General features: G+C 30.2%; 3 protein-coding genes across 3 annotated transcripts; 2 read left to right on the top strand and 1 right to left on the bottom strand.

Moving 5' to 3' along the window:
- Positions 1 to 1,081: 1,081 nt before the first annotated feature.
- Positions 1,082 to 3,603, top strand: LOC113556641 (keratin-associated protein 6-2-like). Its single transcript, XM_026961722.1, has 3 exons — positions 1,082 to 1,240; positions 1,488 to 1,608; positions 2,946 to 3,603. Exons 1-3 carry the CDS (start codon positions 1,223 to 1,225, stop codon positions 3,404 to 3,406), a joined length of 600 nt encoding a protein of 199 aa, XP_026817523.1. The 5' UTR covers positions 1,082 to 1,222; the 3' UTR covers positions 3,407 to 3,603.
- A 2,860-nt stretch (positions 3,604 to 6,463) lies between these two features.
- On the top strand, positions 6,464 to 13,362 carry LOC113558670. Its single transcript, XM_026964163.1, has 7 exons — positions 6,464 to 7,333; positions 10,752 to 10,846; positions 12,242 to 12,416; positions 12,575 to 12,618; positions 12,918 to 12,969; positions 13,041 to 13,168; positions 13,246 to 13,362. Exons 2-7 carry the CDS (start codon positions 10,781 to 10,783, stop codon positions 13,360 to 13,362), a joined length of 582 nt encoding a protein of 193 aa, XP_026819964.1. The 5' UTR covers positions 6,464 to 7,333; positions 10,752 to 10,780.
- A 591-nt stretch (positions 13,363 to 13,953) lies between these two features.
- On the bottom strand, positions 13,954 to 19,092 carry LOC113556144 (solute carrier family 12 member 9). Its single transcript, XM_026960914.1, has 15 exons — positions 18,879 to 19,092; positions 18,396 to 18,751; positions 18,176 to 18,310; positions 17,906 to 18,040; positions 17,244 to 17,449; positions 16,971 to 17,184; positions 16,629 to 16,898; positions 16,161 to 16,368; positions 15,859 to 16,057; positions 15,549 to 15,788; positions 15,324 to 15,472; positions 15,058 to 15,255; positions 14,754 to 14,994; positions 14,625 to 14,689; positions 13,954 to 14,540 (listed from the first exon to the last, which is right to left on the bottom strand). Exons 2-15 carry the CDS (start codon positions 18,667 to 18,669, stop codon positions 14,348 to 14,350), a joined length of 2,727 nt encoding a protein of 908 aa, XP_026816715.1. The 5' UTR covers positions 18,670 to 18,751; positions 18,879 to 19,092; the 3' UTR covers positions 13,954 to 14,347.
- Between the last annotated feature and the right edge of the window lie 217 nt (positions 19,093 to 19,309).

Here is a 19,309-nt window from a genome sequence, read left to right as displayed (position 1 = left end):
CAAACCTAGATATATTTCATATTTTTATTATTATTATTATTGATATTGTTAATATTATGCTTTTGTTGTAAAGGCTAAATTTTATTATTCACTCAATTTTTCTGTACATTTTTTTGGTTAAAAATTAAAATATTACAAAAATACACCAACTATAATTAATATGCATTACGTAGTATATAATGATTAATTTAACTTATTTGTGGATAGGTATATTCTTTTACCAAAATGTTTGATATTTAAAAATAAATATTATTACTCCCCAAATCGTTAAGTGTGTTGTATTATAAGCCATTCACACTATTCACCATATTATTAGTTCGATTGGTAAGAAAATAGCATTATCCACCGCATGATCGAAGTATTATTAATTCGTATAAATAATTATTATGCACAGTGCATGACATATTTAATAAACAATTCTACAACATTCTTATACATATATTTATCGTATGAATTTCATTAAATCAAAACCATAATTTCGATATAATATTATTACTTATTTAGAACCATCATATAGTCGAAATATATGGCAGTGACTTTAACGCAACGATGGAACATGGATGAATTTATAACATTATAATATGATATTTAATTTTTTTTATCAATATAACAAAATATAATTTATTATTACATTACATTTTTGTATTCTGAATGGAAAATATGACTAAAAATATTTTAACGACAACATGTTAATAACGATTCATCAGATGACGCACGGATCCGCTGTGGATTTGACATCGATCAAATTGAATATGTATGACATAATAATAACATAATAATGTATTAAAATAATATATTACATATTATACACCCGTATTTTTTTCTTAAAATTTTTTTTACAGGGAAAAAATTCTCACGACCTTCGGAATAAACAATATATTATATACATGTATAATATAACGTATATATTATTTGAATAAATCACGTTCGTTTATTTTTTTGTTTGCTTTTTTTCATCCTTTCTTCCTCTCACGCACACAAACACAAACGTAAACACGCACACGGACGCACAAGACTTTATCTCGTATCTGCGGCAGGCACCCGAAACACGGCGCGCGGAACCGCAATCCATAAAGTCCAGGGTTATCCATACGGGTGGGGTCGCGAGCCGGTTCGAGTATATAAGCCGGATCCGTAGAACTCTTCTGCACAACGAATCCGTCTTCTCATCACTGCAGATAATCAAGTTCTACAGCTGACACACGACAAATCGCAAACCACCATGAACACATTCGTAAAAGTGAGTGCTTTTATATTATATTGCAATAAGTACACTATGCAGTCGCTATAATATTGTGAACGATAGGGGGCTTATAGACGTTAATTTCAACGACTTGACGTCTATAATATCGTCTATCAGTCTCTATATATTTATTAAGTTTCCAATAATTATAACGACTGCGATAGCCGTGTTGAGTTAACACTTTAATATATAATATTATTTTCGTTGGCATTCTCACAATAATATCTATTCTGTTATGATATAGTTGTTCGTCGTGCTGGCTGTGGCCGTAGCTCTGGCTAAAGGCGAAGAAGCCAAAAAAGAAACCAAAGTGGTCGAGAAACGATCTGATAAATCCGATCTGACACCAGCGGCCACTGGACGATGTAAGTTAACATTTATAGTCTTTAAACTATAGGTTCTTCAACGTATTTTCTCAAAATACCTATTACCTACTTATATATTTATCTGTCGACGTTTCTCGTTTTGTTGATAGTTTTATTCTAAGTGTTTTATTTATATGATATTTCTTTTCTTATTCTAAATTTTTAAACTTTTTCATCGTACAACACACAGATTTTATTTTATTTACATCTTAATTGTAAGTTTTCGTGTTTAAATGTAGATAAACATACACCTTTTCGCACATTTTTCTTATTTATAGAGTATATAATTACTAAATTTTATAATTTTATGAATGTTATAATTACACAAAAGACAGAAACTCACTAAGACCACGTGTTGACCAACAATTCGAATCTACCTATACTTTTCAAAATAAACCCATTAAATTCGTTTAGTTCAATATTATTCGTTTCTCTCTAGTTTGAGTTTCAATCGCATAACGTCTCTATCGTCTCTCGATTTTCGTTTCGACGATTAACCATTCTCGCAAGTCTGTCTGGGTATAATATACAAAATCGAACTCAAAGATAAAATTATACACTCGTCATAATATTTTTTTTCGTAAATTTTCGTCCAACCGTCGTTATTGTAACCATCGCCGGCTCCGATCCAAGGTTCCAAATCACGTACTGCAATATTATGTCGTGTATACATACAGACCGACGACAGTTTTATTGCACTCGCTTGCGCGCGGACGGCCATCACGAAATACCTATACACTCACGCTCACCGCGTTCATACGAAATCAAACGCAAACACTATACTACGTAGTCGTATACGATAACGCGCGTATCCTTCGCCGAAATATTATCCGACGCGTAGTAAGGAAAACAAGAAAACCAAACAGGATGCAGTTTTCCTGCGCGCGGAAACCGCTGTCCGCGCCGTGTCTCGCGTGCGCCCGCGGTCTACGGCAGTAACCGCCACAACACGTGTGTGTGAACGTCCGTGATGACTACGGGACCGTGTCTTTTGAGATTAATTCTGAGACCATCCGTGCGACCTTCGTGGGTTTTGTAATGGGCGCGCGTACGTATTTGTGTTTTTCATCATTATAATAATATTATCGTTTTAACAATGAGAAACCTCGACGAATTCAACTCGTGTTACCTGTGACAAATACACGTCATTTTTAATATAATAATCATATCATTACGTTGTCCACCGCTCCGAAATAATACGATATTATCGCAAAGTATATAGAACCTATTAGAGTATATATAATACACCTACTTTCCGCAATATTATAGCTTATATATACGACGACGATAATTTTATTGTACTTGACGCGTTTGGTTTTTTTTTCGCATTATTATAGTCTTCTCGGGCGGTTACAACAGTTACCCGACCGGCTACAGCAGCGGATACAACGGCGGTTACAACAGCGGTTACAACAGCTACCCGTCTAGCTACAGCGGAGGATACAACAGTTACCCATCGTACGGCGGCTACCCGTCCACATACAACAGCGGATACTCTTCCGGCTACGGAAGCGGCTACGGAAGCGGCTACGGAAGCGGCTACAACAGCGGCTACAGCAAGTACCCGAGCAGCGGTTACGGTAACAACTACTACGGTGGATACGACCAGGGCTACAACAAATACCCGTCTGCCTACTCGTACAGCAACAGCTACAACTACCCAGGATCGTACAACTCCGGCTACGGTCACAACAGCTACTACGACAACGACAACTACGGCGCTCACGGTTACAGCGGTTACAACAAGGGCTACAGCTCTTACCCACAATCCACTGGCTACGGTTACAACAAATGGTAATAGCCGTTTCCGATCATTTCTCATACCGACTACGATAACTTGATGGAATTTCACTTTTTTTTTTCTTACGAGTTTTTTTTCATTACGAAAACAAAATTCTAAGTGCATTTCTTTTAATGACATGTAAAAAACCTTATTCGTGTATTTTTATGTAATATGTATATATATACATAATATAAATATTTTAATTTATTGTCTTCAAATTTATATATATATATGTAATAAACAAAATACGTTATACAAAGTATACCTATGCGTTAAATTATATATACAATTTATACATACTCTTATTGTTTGAATGATTATACAAAGTATAATCGTAAATATATGATATATTATTATATTATTAATATTTATCAACCTGCGATGATCAACAGCAATAAACCTCGAAGCAGCAACTAGCAATTCAAATTTTCCCATTATAGAAGGACCTTATGATTAGAAGTATTAAGTATTCGTTTTTCCTTTCATAAATAACTAATTTTCAATCATATTATTATTGCCTTTGCCTATAACAACAATTTGTTGTCAACAAATAGAGTATATTGTTTTTAAAAATATTGACCAAAAGGCAACCTAAACTAGGTTTTTCCATAGAAGTAATAATAAAGTATTGAATAATATAATCTTAAATACAATAATAATTAGAGTAATCGAGTCACCGTGTACGAATTAAGTCGTATATATTGTAGTTTTGAAGGGATGACTTATAATAACTAATTCAAGTATAATGTATTATAATGTATAAATGTGCATAAATAGTATATATATATATATATATAGTATTAAAACATATATATTAAGTATTTTAAGTATTACTAATGAATCATAGTCGATCCAAAATAAACATACCAACATAGAACTTTTAGGTAGTTAGGTACATTCTATGTATTATTAATACATGAAATGTAATATGCTATATTTAACTTAAGTATTATTTTAAAACATTTCAATATTCAGTCAGCACTTATAAAATGTATCGATAAAATATTAAATATTTTATAATATCAGATTTTCATAATAGCCCGATTATTTCTTCGTATTTATTGCGATGCATTTCAGCGTTAAAAGTTAACAGTAGACGATGAAAAACGAATATTTAAAAAAAAACAAATTATGGTATTTTGGCTCTTAGACGTTTTTTACTAAGAAAATACAAGATAAGATGTAAATTAATGGGTAATGACCATCTTAATTATAGCGCATTATGTAACTAACAAATCGTTATAAATTTAAAAAGTTGTAAATCACGAAGTATTTAAAAAACAATATACGTTTTTACTGAAAACCGTCAAAAAATAAATTTATATTCATAGTTTTACAAAATTATAGTTAGCTAAAAACATACTATTGTGGTTATGTTCATAATAAATCGAAATAAATCGTAAAATTATTCCAGTGGTTTTTAAAAATATTACGCCATTATATAATGCCATTGCTTTGCGGATCATTCACGTGTTTATAAAGTGCCGTATTAGTCTATAATGTTATGAAACTATTTTCTAAACTTATCTCCAAATAAGTGGTACAACTGTAATAAATACCAAAATGTATTGTGATTTATTATTAACTTTCAGAAAGGGCAATGGACAAGCGAACTTGAGGTATATAAAATAAATACCTATTTATTAATATTCATGAACTCAGAACTATGTCGAAAAACCTATAAAAAGTAAACTATTTCGTGCAAGGCAAAATAACTCCAACACGGACCTCATAAATATAGATATAACATATTGAAGCGTAGATTATTTTTTTCTCTATGACTGCACAGGATATACAACACCTACAGGTGTTGTGATATGTGTACATTTCAAAATTTGTAATAAAATTGATTATAAATTATAACTGCGTTCGAAAAACGATTCCGAGCACGTTTTTTTTTTAAAATCCTTTAAAAAGTGATCGATCATCTTTTTGCCTGTAGAGATAGTGTTTCTTTGCAACTATACAGTGAAATATTGTCCTTTCAATGATCAGACTAGAAGTTTGATAAATCCTTCGGCGCCCGTAAGCCGACAATAGAGAAAGATCTTAACTAACGTACTTCTGTCTTTGAAAAATCATTAACCAACGCGTATAACATACGGTGTATTCTATGTCTAGAATATAAATAGTAAACTACGACTACCGACTACTAGGAGGTATACGTATTAAAATGTTAAATTACTGTAATTATAACATAATATCGCAGCTGTATACAATCGGTGTGTAAAAGTCACCTGAATACCTGCAATTTAAGTTGTAGTGATGCATTTTCGTTACATATATCGCATAATAATATTATTTGTCATGTCATACACACACACATACCTATAAACGCAATAGCTGTGAGAATTTTGTTTAAATACCGAATCAGTGTATGACACACAACGCGACAGTGCAGTAAGTCCGCGTGATTACGACCTATATAATATCATAATAATATAACGTCGTGCAGCCCATATTATATTGCATTACGTTAATTGTGGAGCCAAAAATCCGATATCGCATTACACGCCTCCTACGCACATGCGTAGAAAACATACGATCGCGGTCGAAACGACACGGCGAACGGTTATTATACAGTAATACAATATCATCCATACACACACACACACAACAATACACATGTAGACACCGATTGCGACCGTTTTTTTTTATTATTGTGTTGACAATGGCGCGAATGGTTTTAGCCTGGGCAATGGCCCTCGTCCGATTAATTAATTAATTAATTTACTATGTCGATCGACGCGCGCGGTGGCCTAGTTTAAATATCATTTTATTGAACGCGAGCGCAACAATAATAATATAATAACACTCGTACACAACATACATACTTCTGAGGTCGAGCAAATCGTTTGCAAGCTATAATTTTGAAAACCATGTGCGTGCGCCTGCACAGTCTACGGCTATAATCATAATATATATATATCATGCGATGTTATGCGAGTGATACGCTGTACGACCGCGCACATGTAGTTGCTGTTATTAAATATCGCGTGTGTCCTGGGCACAGTATAGACTTTACTACGACAGTGGACGATCGGCGGGAGGTGTAGAGATGGTTTCGATTTTGATTTCGCCCGGTCAAAACCGCCCGACGAGTGCGTGCTAATTCCAAAACGTCACCGGTCGTGTTATACGTATAATATTATAATACTGTACACACCGAGACCAGTTTTTGTGATCGTCGCCAAAACATAACACGCCTAAAACGAAACGCGTTTAGTCGGCGGTCGTCGTCGTCGTTATTATTGACGAGAACAACTCGTGGAGCGCAGAGGTCACGCCCACGACAACAACAATAACGCGCATTGACATATCGTCATGATATTATGAGGCCATTATATGCATAAACGTTTCGAACACCGATGGGTCTCGCGACGATCGATAAATCGCAAAAAGATACCGTCACGGCCGCCGTATCGGTAGGGTTCATCGTCGTCACGATTCACTCACAACCGCGGATTTATAGAGATGTACGCGAAAAAACAGTTTTACGACCGATAGTACGCCATTTCAGCAAGTAAAGACAGTGAGGTATCGATGTTTTCTTTCAATACCAATTATGTTCTACGTTGTTATGCCGATACTCTTACTATCGTATGGAATCAAAATATGTACTCGTATTACAGTCGTATCACATCCGATTATAATGTTATTTTATCGTTGTCTAATGAATGTTGGTTATAAAGCAACACTCTCGGGGAAAGTAAATAAGCAAGTCCGGTGATACTTCCCTTAATAATTAAAGCAGCAAGTCTATACATCTAAGGCAAGTCTCTGTATGGGCAACTGTTGGACTATTGTGTTTGTGTATAAATGACTAAATGAGTATTTATTTTCTAAGATTTTCCCGATTTCAATCTTTGTCTGCTGTAACACCTCCGACGACGACGATGTTGATGATGATATAATAAATGTATAATACATTTTGAAAACATAGTAGGTACCTATATAATGTTCATTGGATACTTTAATTTCAAATTTTTAGATATTTTTTTCGAAACAATGAACTTAAAATTAATTATTTACTATTTAACGTCATTGTGTTTGTGTACTTAATATACATTTACAAATATTATAATGTAGGTGTACTATTAAAAAAAAAACCATATAGCTACTCGTATTCGTATAAATTATATTAATACATTTATTATTATATTATAGTATATTACTTGTATAGTTGTATAACTTGTATACATTTGCTGTTTTAAATTTAGGTGATTCATTTTTCCAAAAATAATTCTAGGATAGCAGGATACCATTTTTTGGTAAATACTTTATTACACCACCGCCGCTATCTAAATTATATATTATTATTTATTGTATTAATGATCATTTGCCAAACGCCAATAATTGAAACTTCTAAACTATGTCGTATTAGTTAAAAACTTAAAAAATGTATCTTCGAAGATAATATTATAAAATTCATCCTGAAAACTAGAAATAGTCTAAAGATTATATTTTGATTTTATTCAATTTTTTAAATAATGGACGGTATCCGTTAATAATACATTTGATTAAAAACCCGTTTGTTTGAAAAAAAACATTTCATTTAATTCACAAATTTCTAAAAGTTTAAGTTACAACTTGTAACAATTGAGAAAACGATTCCAAACCGTAGGTTTTAAGCTTGAAAATTGTTTTCTTTTTCAATAATAAAGTAGAAACCATTTTAATCGGTCTTGTGAAACGACTTTAAAAAGTTATGACTACAGGTTTTGTATATAATTTAACCATTTCCATATACTTTAAATGATTTTTGTTTTATCACAATAACGAGAGGCAAAAAGCGATGGAAAGTTATTGCCGCACACGTGTCATCGTCGCAACTGAGCGAACAATGTTAACCACAGTCGACAACATCTTTGTTTATTACCGTCCATTGAGAAATAGTGGTTATTGATCTAGAAGAAGTGCACGGTGTTATATCAATGACAAAGAAAATCGATACAATATGTACTTTTGTGGATGACAATTCAATGATTTTTTTTTTTTTTTTTAATATAAAACATACTTATATTTATTGAGGTTCAATACATATTATTCTTTTGTTCTTTAATGTCGAGGGGGAGGGGGTAGGCTAAAATATCATGATAAGCTTTGTAATCAATTTGTCTCTCCATTGATAAATCCTAAAAACATAACTGATTAAAATGATTAAATATTCGTACAACTTATGACCAGATGATGAAAGATAAAACACCACTGTGTAAATACCAAAATACCATGACTGTTACCACGACCTTTGAAAATAATATAAAATCCCTCCGAGCAGTGGCGTATACCGGTTGATTCCGGGTGGAGCGGTGAACCCATAAAACCCTCCTCCAATATACGCCAGTGCCTCTGAGCTCAAATTGTTTTGTAACTATGAAAATACTTTAAAGGTATTTAAAATATGTACATATCTGTATTTAGTTATATGCTATACCTATTATCTATGGATAATGGATATTTCATGCGTAATCACAGATATATATATATCTGTGTGCATAATATAAAAAAATATGCCATACGAATCATATGATGACCATCGTTGATGATACACATAGGTATTTTAGATGTACACATGTATGTATATTACATCTATGTCTATCGCAGTCTCATTGTAATTTGTAGCATGTGGCCATCATCATTCATTAGCTTTTTCGTTTCATAAATTTGTATATTTTCGTAGATTTTAACTCAATAAACTAAAATCAAAGATGCTTTAGAAAGGTATGAACCCATATTGTTATGTAATATTATTTTCATAGGTACTAATGTAATATACGTTTTGAATAATTGTAAAAATATAACAAGATCTGAGATATACTAATACTATAGACCAGTCTCCAATATATTATCTATTATTAGGCTGTTTAAGCATGGTTGCTGTACTTAGTAGCGAAATTAGGGGGGGGGGGTAAAATAGGGAGTAAAGGTGTCAATTAAAGGCGTCAGTGCAACAACCGGGCAGCTCGGTTTTTGCAAATCTTACAGGACATATTTTCCGTCATGTTCTTGCGGAGAATATACAAATAGCCTGACAGCTCCTTTCTCGTTATATTGGGTGATAAAATAATCGGAGGCTAACAGGTTATTACGCAGAAACGTCGACTGATTTTTTTTCTTTATCAGAATATAATATAGAAATATGATTTTCGAAAAAAAAAATGGAGCTGCCAGGTTATTAATTGCACTGGCGCCTTTAATTACTCCTCCTCCTCCTCCTCCTCAAATATAAAAACTACTAACTAGAAATCCTCACATTTTCTAAAATAAATAACGAATGCATTTAACATAGGTACATTTATAGAGAATAAAAATATTTGTTTCCTAAAATTACTGCATAAAGCACATTTATTTCACTTTTCTTCTGTTGTATAATAAATTAACATACCTATTGTCGAACATTATCGTATTATCTCGGTTACAAAAATAACCTAATAATATTATTAGACGAATTATGATTACATGATTATTGATTATCATCATCGCATCATTTTTTTTTCAAATAAGTCAAACACTATTTTTTATAAACTCTTATGAGTCTTATGTAGCTACTTACTTAATATTGAGGTGTCTACAATTTGTTTCGAAGTCATAAAATAAGTTCTAAGACTTGTATAAAAAAAGCAATAATTAGGTCATGTTTTCTATTTTAGTGAATTAATTATTACCTACCCTCTCCTTTATTTTTTGAGCAGTTAAGCCTCAACCATGCATTTATGTTTGCTAGATCCATTAATATATTACAACAAATCAATAGTTTTAATCGAACTCATTAAACCATAGATTATATAAAAAATAGTTCATATTAATACCTACTTTTGTATAGAATATTTATTATTTAATATAGCTGTTAAAATATAGCGTGTAATATAATATGAAAATTATATTAATGATTTAATTTAGTTGTAGTGCACTAGTGCAAATTTCAATCTTAAAATAAATAAATTAAAAAATATATTAAGGAATGCTTCAAAAGTATAGAGTTCAGTTCCACGACCCCGCGTCAAAAAGAATAATAAAAAACATCTAAGAGAATATTTCATTATGTTTAAATAAATTATGTTAAAATATAGCAATTTTAATAAGTAATAACTATAATTATTAGTTCATAGTTTCCTTTTCCTATATAAGTACACTTCATCATATTTTATAAGAGCAATTTTTATTTGTATGCATTTTTTTCTCTGTATACTTTTACCGTATTATTTTAATATAGGCAGTAGGTATATCGTAGGCGTATATACTATAAATATGTGTAAACAACGTGCCGTGATTATAACTAATCAAAAATAATGTATATTATACGACTCGTACATACAACTATAAGATTAATGATAAATGTCTTTTCTTTTCCTTGTAAAAGCTATACCTGTCGAGTTTCAAGTTTGTATAATGGATGATGATGCATTATTCAATGAGGCCCGAGAGCTTGAAAAAAGATTTATTCAATTTAAACAAGTACGTTTAATAGAGTTCACATGTAATGGTAAATAGTAAGTACCAGTAGTCAGTAGTCGTATATTGTGTGACAAAAGCCGGAAGTGAGATGCATCGTGTACGGTACCGCCGGTAAGTGGCGATGACTAGAATTTCACCCAAAACTGATGAAATCGGCTGAGTTCTCAGCGGCCGGTTCCCGCTCAAGCCACGAACATTTTTTGTTCGTCACACACCTCTGCCTCATAACGTTATTACTAGGTACGTCAGTGGTATAAATATGATTTGTCAGACACAAACGAGTGAAATTCGTGGTGAATTACCGATTACTGCTCTTGCCCACCTCGGTGTCCAGATTCTCCAAACTGAGAATCATATACTACAATAGCGCCGATTCATACGTGTTTAAGTATGGCGATTTGGGTTGGCCGTGTAAACTTTAAGTGGCCGGGTGAGTGATTGTCAGTGTAATGTTCCTAAGACCTCACAACCATTAGGTATTTTGCCATTAAATCAAATTTTTTAGTTTTATAGTTTTTTGCAGTACAAGGATAAGTCATAAAATAATATTGTAGATCATATCATATTATATTAATTATTGTTTAAACATCATGGAATCAAGCAGTGGCGACTTGAGTCTTCATAACTCAAGGAGTAAGTTTCTAAACAACTCGCCTACCTACCCGCCAAACTACATTTACTAGGACCAATGTAATATTTTTAGGTTCTTTTTTACTTAAATTTTTCATTAACTTTCACAATTTATGATATAGATACACTTATTTTTTACTCGAATGATCAATCTTCTGTTATGAATTATGAATAAACGTGTTAAATTAAAAACATTTTTTTTCCCATTTTCGGGGCAGGAGCAGTCCGCTACTAGTATTCTTGTAACAAGCCGCCCCTGGAATCAAGTGATGTACCTTTGACAACATTAATAGGTACATTGTATCAATCCACTAAGATAAGGTTTGGTGAATTCAGTGAATGAATCATAAATAATTATCATATAATATGAACAAATTGACTTCGGCGCCAATGTCCCATAGGGACAAACCAATTGCGGTGGGTGGGTAACCTACCTATTTAATATACTAGAAAAAAACGTATATTTGCATTCATGCATATTAATCCAATTTGAACAATTATTACTTTTCCGTCCAATGACAGACAAAAAGTATTTACTAGGTTTTGGCTGGACAGAAAAGAGTCATTTTAAAATACTTCAACTGACATCAATAATTACACTTTCGGCGTAGACCTGGCGAAAAATTAGATTTGGTATTCTGTATTTCCGCTTAGAAAATAATCATTGCAATGATGACGCGGTTTTTTTTTTTATAAAATAACAAAACATAATGGTACACAAAAAAATATTATATAATTATTACGAAAGAACTTTTATTTTTATAGTTTTGGAATGATTTGATCCATCAATCAGAGTTACTGGACAAAGAAGAATTGTCTATGAGTGATCAATTATCTAAATTGAATTTAAAAATAGACGATTTACAAATAACTAAGATTGAACTTGACGAACTAAGGTGTAAATTGGAAAAAGATGTGGACGATTTAATTGACAAGAGTAGTTAGTAACTACTACATTTTAATCAATATTTTTATTGCAAATTTAGCTAATACCTACATGCACCGTTAAGGCGTTAACGTAGATTAGTGATTTATGAACGATATTAGTAATTTTAGTAATTATATAAATTTAATCTTGTATTATCAATATTATTTCAGAACAATATGAGTTTTTAAATACTCATCTTGAAGCTCTGAATCAAGTAAATATAAATTATTATTAGCAATAAATTAATAATATATACATTACAAGCTTAATTATGGAATACAATTTATAATTGTTATAATTTCTATAGTTTATGTCCAATATATAAAATAAAATGTCATGGTAATTTGACAATTTAAATTCATCTAATTTCTAACTGAATAACTGTTAAATATATTGAATTTAGTTAAGTTAGAAATTATTACTAATATCTAATTTTAACTATTCCTACTATTATAATATCATATTCCTAATCATAATTTATTTATTAAAATGGTAATAAAACAAAATTTTTAGCGCAAGTATCTATTGGAAAAATATTCATTGACAAATGGATTGGAATTAGAAGGTAATATTAATATTGTATGTAATAATTCTAATAAAAAATATATAAATAATATTCTAATGTTTGATTTTAAGAAAATGCGTTAAAAGATAAAATAGATGATGTATGGAAGTATTTCAACAATAAAAATTCTAAATTGGATGAAGAAATTAAAGTTCTAGAACTGAAATTAGCTAATCGCCAAGAGATAGTTTCTAAAATGGTAAAAAAATAAAGTAACAATACCATAACACAGTATTAAGTAACAATAAAAATAAAAATTAATTTTCTGTATTATAGTTTGAAAAAGAATGTAATCAATACAAGAAATCTATAGAGAAACTTAAGGATGAAAACAATGTATTAAATAAAAAATTAAGCTTGATTAGTAAGATCAGAGAAGACTCAGATGAATAATCTATAAAATAACTTTGGTATTTTATTTTTAATACATATTGTTATAAATATTAATCAATTGTATAATAACTAGGATTTAAGATACAGCTAAGTCATAATTAGTTATATCTATATTTTACTAATCATACTATTTTGTAAGTCATAATCAAAATTAAACTTATTTATTTACTTCATTTTTTTAATTGTTATTCATTTCAAATGTCATTTAGTAAGAAATGTACTATAAAAAAATATTATTTAAACATTTTTCATAATACACACTTTTTAAATTAATTTTAAAACATTTTTTGCTTATTAATAAAATAAATTTGAATCTCTCATTTGTATTATTATAATTTACACTGTTTTTAGATTTAAATTTAAATAGCATCCGTTGTCTGTGAAAATTACTACATACTTACAATGTAAATTGCATTTTTATTGCACTATTGCTTTCTATTATTTAATATTTTAAGAATACACTCTTTGTAAATTTTAAAAAGTTTTCATAACAATAATTGTTTATTAGGACAAATTGAAGAATGAAGTAGTTTTATAATAAAGTTATTTAATATTCAATATTAAATCATTTTACAATATAAAAGTATAATATAAAATATTCATATTCAAATTCAACAGTATCACAAAACTTATGCCAGATTGCAAAAAAAAGCACTATATAAAGATTTAATGAATCGGTAAAATGACCTAATGGCCCCTTAAACATGATTGTCATGAATGGTTGATTACATTTTAGTGAACCATTAAATTAATTAATTTTTAATGTAATCCAGCAATAGATTATTACATTTATAAAAGTAAATATGAAATACCTAAAATTCTTTAGATATAAGATTCATACAACATTTTTCTTAACAATTTGAATTATTTATATTAAATCATATTTAATATCCATTAATAATAAAAATATAAAAATAATTATGTAATATTATATAAATAAAATAATTTTTTAATGTAATATCACTTGATTATAATATATTATGTATTATAAAGTTGTAGATGTAACAGCACTCACTCCGTGTACAAGAACTGTAGGTGGTAGGTTATTGGTTAAATCAGTAAGTGAATTCAGATAAGTTACATTTTGTAAATCTGACCCCCGCATTTCTTTGAGCATAGGCAAATAAACAAAACATATAGCAGTTTCAGCACACTGATTTTTAATTAATTTATTCACCCTGCAATAAATAAAATAATATTATAATTTTTAGGCATAGCAATCATTTTGTTGTAGACAAATAAAATATTTAAATAATAATCACCTGGAAATGTATGTATCTTTATCACTGTCCAAAGTACTCAGATCTATTTGCGACCATTCTGTAACCTGAAAAATCATACATTTATAATTAGAATATTGTAATATCTTATATTTAACAGCATGCACTTACTTCATGAATCGTAGCTTTAATGCGTAGTGTAGACAACAGCTGTTTTAACTGCACTCTTTGACTTTGAATATCAATAGTGTTGAGCAGGTGTACTCTCAATGTGTGTTTTTTATACACAGCAATCATTTTAATAATACATGATAACTGTAGCATAAACAAGCTGCTAGTGTCATATGCATCATTCATCGATGGACCAAAGAAGTTAACAGGCCAAACATCAATATACTTGTACTTAATGTTTCTAAATAAACAAACATATCGTATATACAAAAAAATTAATAATATATATAATCAATAATCATACTTAACAATATCAGTCTTGTTATATAAATCAAAATGGCGACAAATACATATGTTTTTATGCATTTGAAATATATCACAGATCATTGATACAAATTCTGATGCAGATAAATGTTTTTCTCCGTTGGGTAATCTCAAAGGGAATTTTTCTTCATTAGATGTTATTCCTTGGAATACCGAAGTTTTATAAACTGAATCCAATCTATAATATATATATATATAGTTTACATGATTTTGTCCAAACAATTTTAAAATGTATTGTTAACTAACCTTGTAAAATAGTCAAGTGGTATTTTATTGTCATAGAATCCCATCACAACAGTATTTGGCTTCATTGCTCCCATACCAGATAACCTTATAAGATGATGTAGTCCATCTCTTACACTATTAGCCACAGTCAGTTCAACAAATGCTTTTACCTAAATTAATTTAATAATATAACTAAGTCAAAAATAGGATAAAATATATTATATATTAATTTATAAAGTATTTTACTTTCACATGATCAACAAGAGTCAGCCAGGATGGGATGGCTTTGTCAGTATAATCTAAATTAGTTTCTGCCTTGTCAACTTTAACGTGTCCCAACACAAATAAACCACTTTTTTTCAGATCATTAATGAATGTTATAGTTGGACAAGATGACCGAGGATTAGCAACCATCAGCAGCATTTGAGGTCTCCAGAATTTGATATGGTTCTTTCTTGGATCTAACAAAAGTAGATACTTGCGGACCTATAAAGACATATAACATGTTTTAGTCAATTGTTTTAGCTTAACAGCCAAACAAAAAGAATAATCATACCTGGTGGAATATTAAAGCTTGAGATATTGATCCCCATTCAGTAGCTTCACATGGAGAAAAGAAATGCAATAGCAATATAAGTAACAAGCACAATCCAAAACTCGTTGAAGCATAAAATGGATTTATTACAAACATCATTACAACACTACCCATTAGTCCTAAGGAACAGGTCCACGCAGAAAAATATTTGAAAGATGGCCTATACAAAAAAATAGAGATTAATTGGTACACAATTTATATAACATTATGCATATTGATTTAAGTATACATGGAAATTTAACAACAAAAATCAATAACAATACCTAAAATTAGGAGCTGATGTGAGATCCAAACCAAGGCAAGTCAAATTCAACGCTACATAAGCCAATAAAAATAGAATGGAATTCAGCTGAGCAATTAAATTAAGTGATCCAATGAATAAAATCATTTGTACTAATACCCATGAAAATAAAACTGCAGCTATAGGATTTGAACGCCAAACTCCATAATTAACAAATTGCAACAATCGACCTGAAAAAGTAATATTGGTCAGTTTTGTAAACAATTTAAGTCAAATAAAAAATATATGCTTAATTACTAATTTAGTAATATTTTACATAACACTATAATTACCCTTGAAAATTTTATATAAGGTTTTTTGATGGTTTTTATTATAGTAAATAAATACATTTTTTCTTAAGTATTCAAATTGTTTACAAAATATATCAAAATCACAAAAATTTGCAAACTATATTGCAGTTTAAAATTTATAAAATTGTAATAATTCTTACCATAAATGCAATCTTTGGCTAATGCTTCAAGTACTCGGCTTGAACCAATCAAACAACTAAGACTAGCTGAAAATGTTGCAGTCAATATACCGATAGAAGTAAATGGAGGCCAAATATTAATGGGCATTAGGAATACATAGTTTTCTTGAAGTAAATCTCGTGAACATGTAGCAGCAGCAAGAATGGCCAAACTAATGTAAGATATGAATGTAAACAGTACACCTCCTAATGTTCCTCGAGGTATGCTATAAGATGGGTTTTTCAAATTGCCTAAAAAAATAAGTATGTGTAATAAATTGAATACATACTTTTATTTAACAAATAAAATTATGTTCTTTTTACCAGACATATTGGCTCCTGCCAAAATTCCAGTCACCCCGCAGAAAAGTACACCAAATACTGATGAAAAGGATACAGCAATATTGTTTGATGTGTAATCTTTACCAAATTTAGGGCCTAAATTTTCAGTAAAAGTAGTTAAACTAAAACCTGTGTAGTTTAATAAAACAGTGGCATTAGTTTGATTAACAAAAGTGTTTGCGGCAGGCACCTCAATCTAAAAACAACAATCAATTAATTTTTATATAGTAGGTATTTTGTTGGTATTTTTCTTACTTGAAATGGAGATTTCAAAAAAAAACTTATGACTGATGATAGTAAGCATATCACAACTATTGCAAATATGATGACAGTAGTTTTTGCAAATAATGTTGCACCAATTAAACAAATTAATAAATTTAGGAAATTTAATGATGATGTATAAGTAAATCTCCACCAATGGCCATCATTTAATATATAACTATTTTCTGGCATTAAATAACCTAAAAACATATACATGAAAGTTGTAACTTTAAGGTTTTCTACATTACTAAGTAAATAGATTATAGGTTATATACTTTTAAAATAAATATCATAAATTATTATTATTATATTATATATTATACAATATACTAATGGTTAAATTGCTTAAATTACTGAGGACTATATTTCATTGTTGAATAAAAATAAAGAGTATTTAAAAAAAAAACAGTCCGAATATAAAATTACGCATACCATAAAATAATTGTATGGATAAATATTAATGAATAGAAATATATAATTATGATTAAGAAATTATAAGTTAACCAAAAGCTTACTTGACCTTAAGTCGGTCAAAAATACTTTGGTGATGGTAAAAATCAAATATTATTTGTTATTAAGCCAATAAAAAATAAAAATAAAATTTGTATTTTAAAAAAATACAGAAGTTTATACATTAATTTAAAAACTTAACATACCAGATTCTCCAAAATTATCAATTAGTCCTTCTACACATCCCGTAAGGCAGAGAGCACTGCTTACAATATTTGCCAAAAAAAACAATGTTCCTATTGATCCTCCAAGTTCTGGTCCTAATGTTCTACTAATCATAACTGTTCACGGTGTTATAAGGAAAATATTATCATAATATTCATAATTTTGGTAAAAAAAGTTATTAATTAAACCGGTTTAATAATTTAAAATAAATAATAATTATTAAACCATAGAAAATAAAGATCAAAGGATACAATAAGCACCACCTCCTTCAACAGCACCATTGGTTGATATAGCACAGACAGACATAACAGTGAAAACAATAATTGTATAAGCAATGGCAAATTGAAATAATGTCTCGATGAGGCCAGCATTTCCAACAACAAATCCTAAACAACAATCAAACAAATTATAACAGCTGTTAATATTTCAGTAATTTATTAAAAAATATATGAATAATATGCAATACCATACCCACTCTCAAAAACAACATGGCACTGAACATGGACAAACAGACGGGCGCAAACACACCAGCAAACGGTCCAAGTGTACGGCCACTGGTCGCCTCCCCAATATTGCCAAACTCAACATAACCGTCCTTGGATGTTTCCTCCGAACCAGAACTCGAATTTCCAAACATACGTGTAAAATAGTCAAATACTTGACGGCGGCGATTCATTAATGGTATTTTCTCACCACTGTTACCGGCAAATGAGACGCCGATCGGAGGAGGAGTTTCAGAATTCATTAGATGATTCTTTTTTCTTTTTTCTTTTTCTCGATTTACAATCAACTTACCAAATCATTGTTAAACCACGGGAGTACAGCACCTGTAGAATCGGTAAAAATACAATAAACAGTAGATCATAGACCGGGTAATCACGAAAAAAAATACGTATTTTCGTATTGAATAAATGAGTAAATGATTTTATCGAAATATTACCAAATAATACTTACCACAATATTACGTTAGCGGGAAAGTAAGTCAGTCGAACTACAAACTGTATGCGACAGCAATAATGAATCGGTTATGGGTTACGAGTATTTGTATTCTTATTCAAAAATTTACAACTTACAACTATAAAAGTACTGAATAGTGAATTAGTTAATTAGCGAGTAGTGAGTACTAAAGACTACGGTCTAGTCAATCTATGATCAACGACTACAAACGATAAGACTGTTTTATGATAAGACGATAACAATGACCGTGATAACGAGTGATATATCTTATCAATAATGAGAGCCTTCTTGTTCTTATCATTAAAGTCGACTGTCAAATTTGCCAAGCGGCAAGCAGCCTATACTCGGGCTATACTTACTTAGTTACTTACCTTAGTCTTAATAACAATGTTAGATTTATCGCCAAGTAGTTAATATTTACTTATAGA

Source organism: Rhopalosiphum maidis, chromosome 4 (genome assembly GCF_003676215.2).
Source record: "Rhopalosiphum maidis isolate BTI-1 chromosome 4, ASM367621v3, whole genome shotgun sequence".
Taxonomy (NCBI): Eukaryota; Metazoa; Arthropoda; class Insecta; order Hemiptera; family Aphididae; genus Rhopalosiphum; species Rhopalosiphum maidis.
This window is presented reverse-complemented; position numbering and strand designations above follow the sequence as displayed.

Bases quoted from the DNA above. Each gene is read 5' to 3' on its own strand.
- LOC113556144 (XM_026960914.1), bottom strand. From the start codon at position 18,669: ATGAATTCTGAAACTCCTCCTCCGATCGGCGTCTCATTTGCCGGTAAC. The intron at 16,369-16,628 runs GTAAGAATTATT...TTACTTTTTCAG, and splicing joins AGCCAAAGATTGCATTTATG to GTCGATTGTTGCAATTTGTT. The intron at 15,256-15,323 runs GTTAGTTAACAA...TATATATTATAG, and splicing joins CCACTTGACTATTTTACAAG to ATTGGATTCAGTTTATAAAA.
- LOC113558670 (XM_026964163.1), top strand. From the start codon at position 10,781: ATGGATGATGATGCATTATTCAATGAGGCCCGAGAGCTTGAAAAAAGA. The intron at 12,970-13,040 runs GTAATATTAATA...TTTGATTTTAAG, and splicing joins AAATGGATTGGAATTAGAAG to AAAATGCGTTAAAAGATAAA. The intron at 13,169-13,245 runs GTAAAAAAATAA...TCTGTATTATAG, and splicing joins AAGAGATAGTTTCTAAAATG to TTTGAAAAAGAATGTAATCA.
- LOC113556641 (XM_026961722.1), top strand. The intron at 1,609-2,945 runs GTAAGTTAACAT...GCATTATTATAG, and splicing joins ACCAGCGGCCACTGGACGAT to TCTTCTCGGGCGGTTACAAC.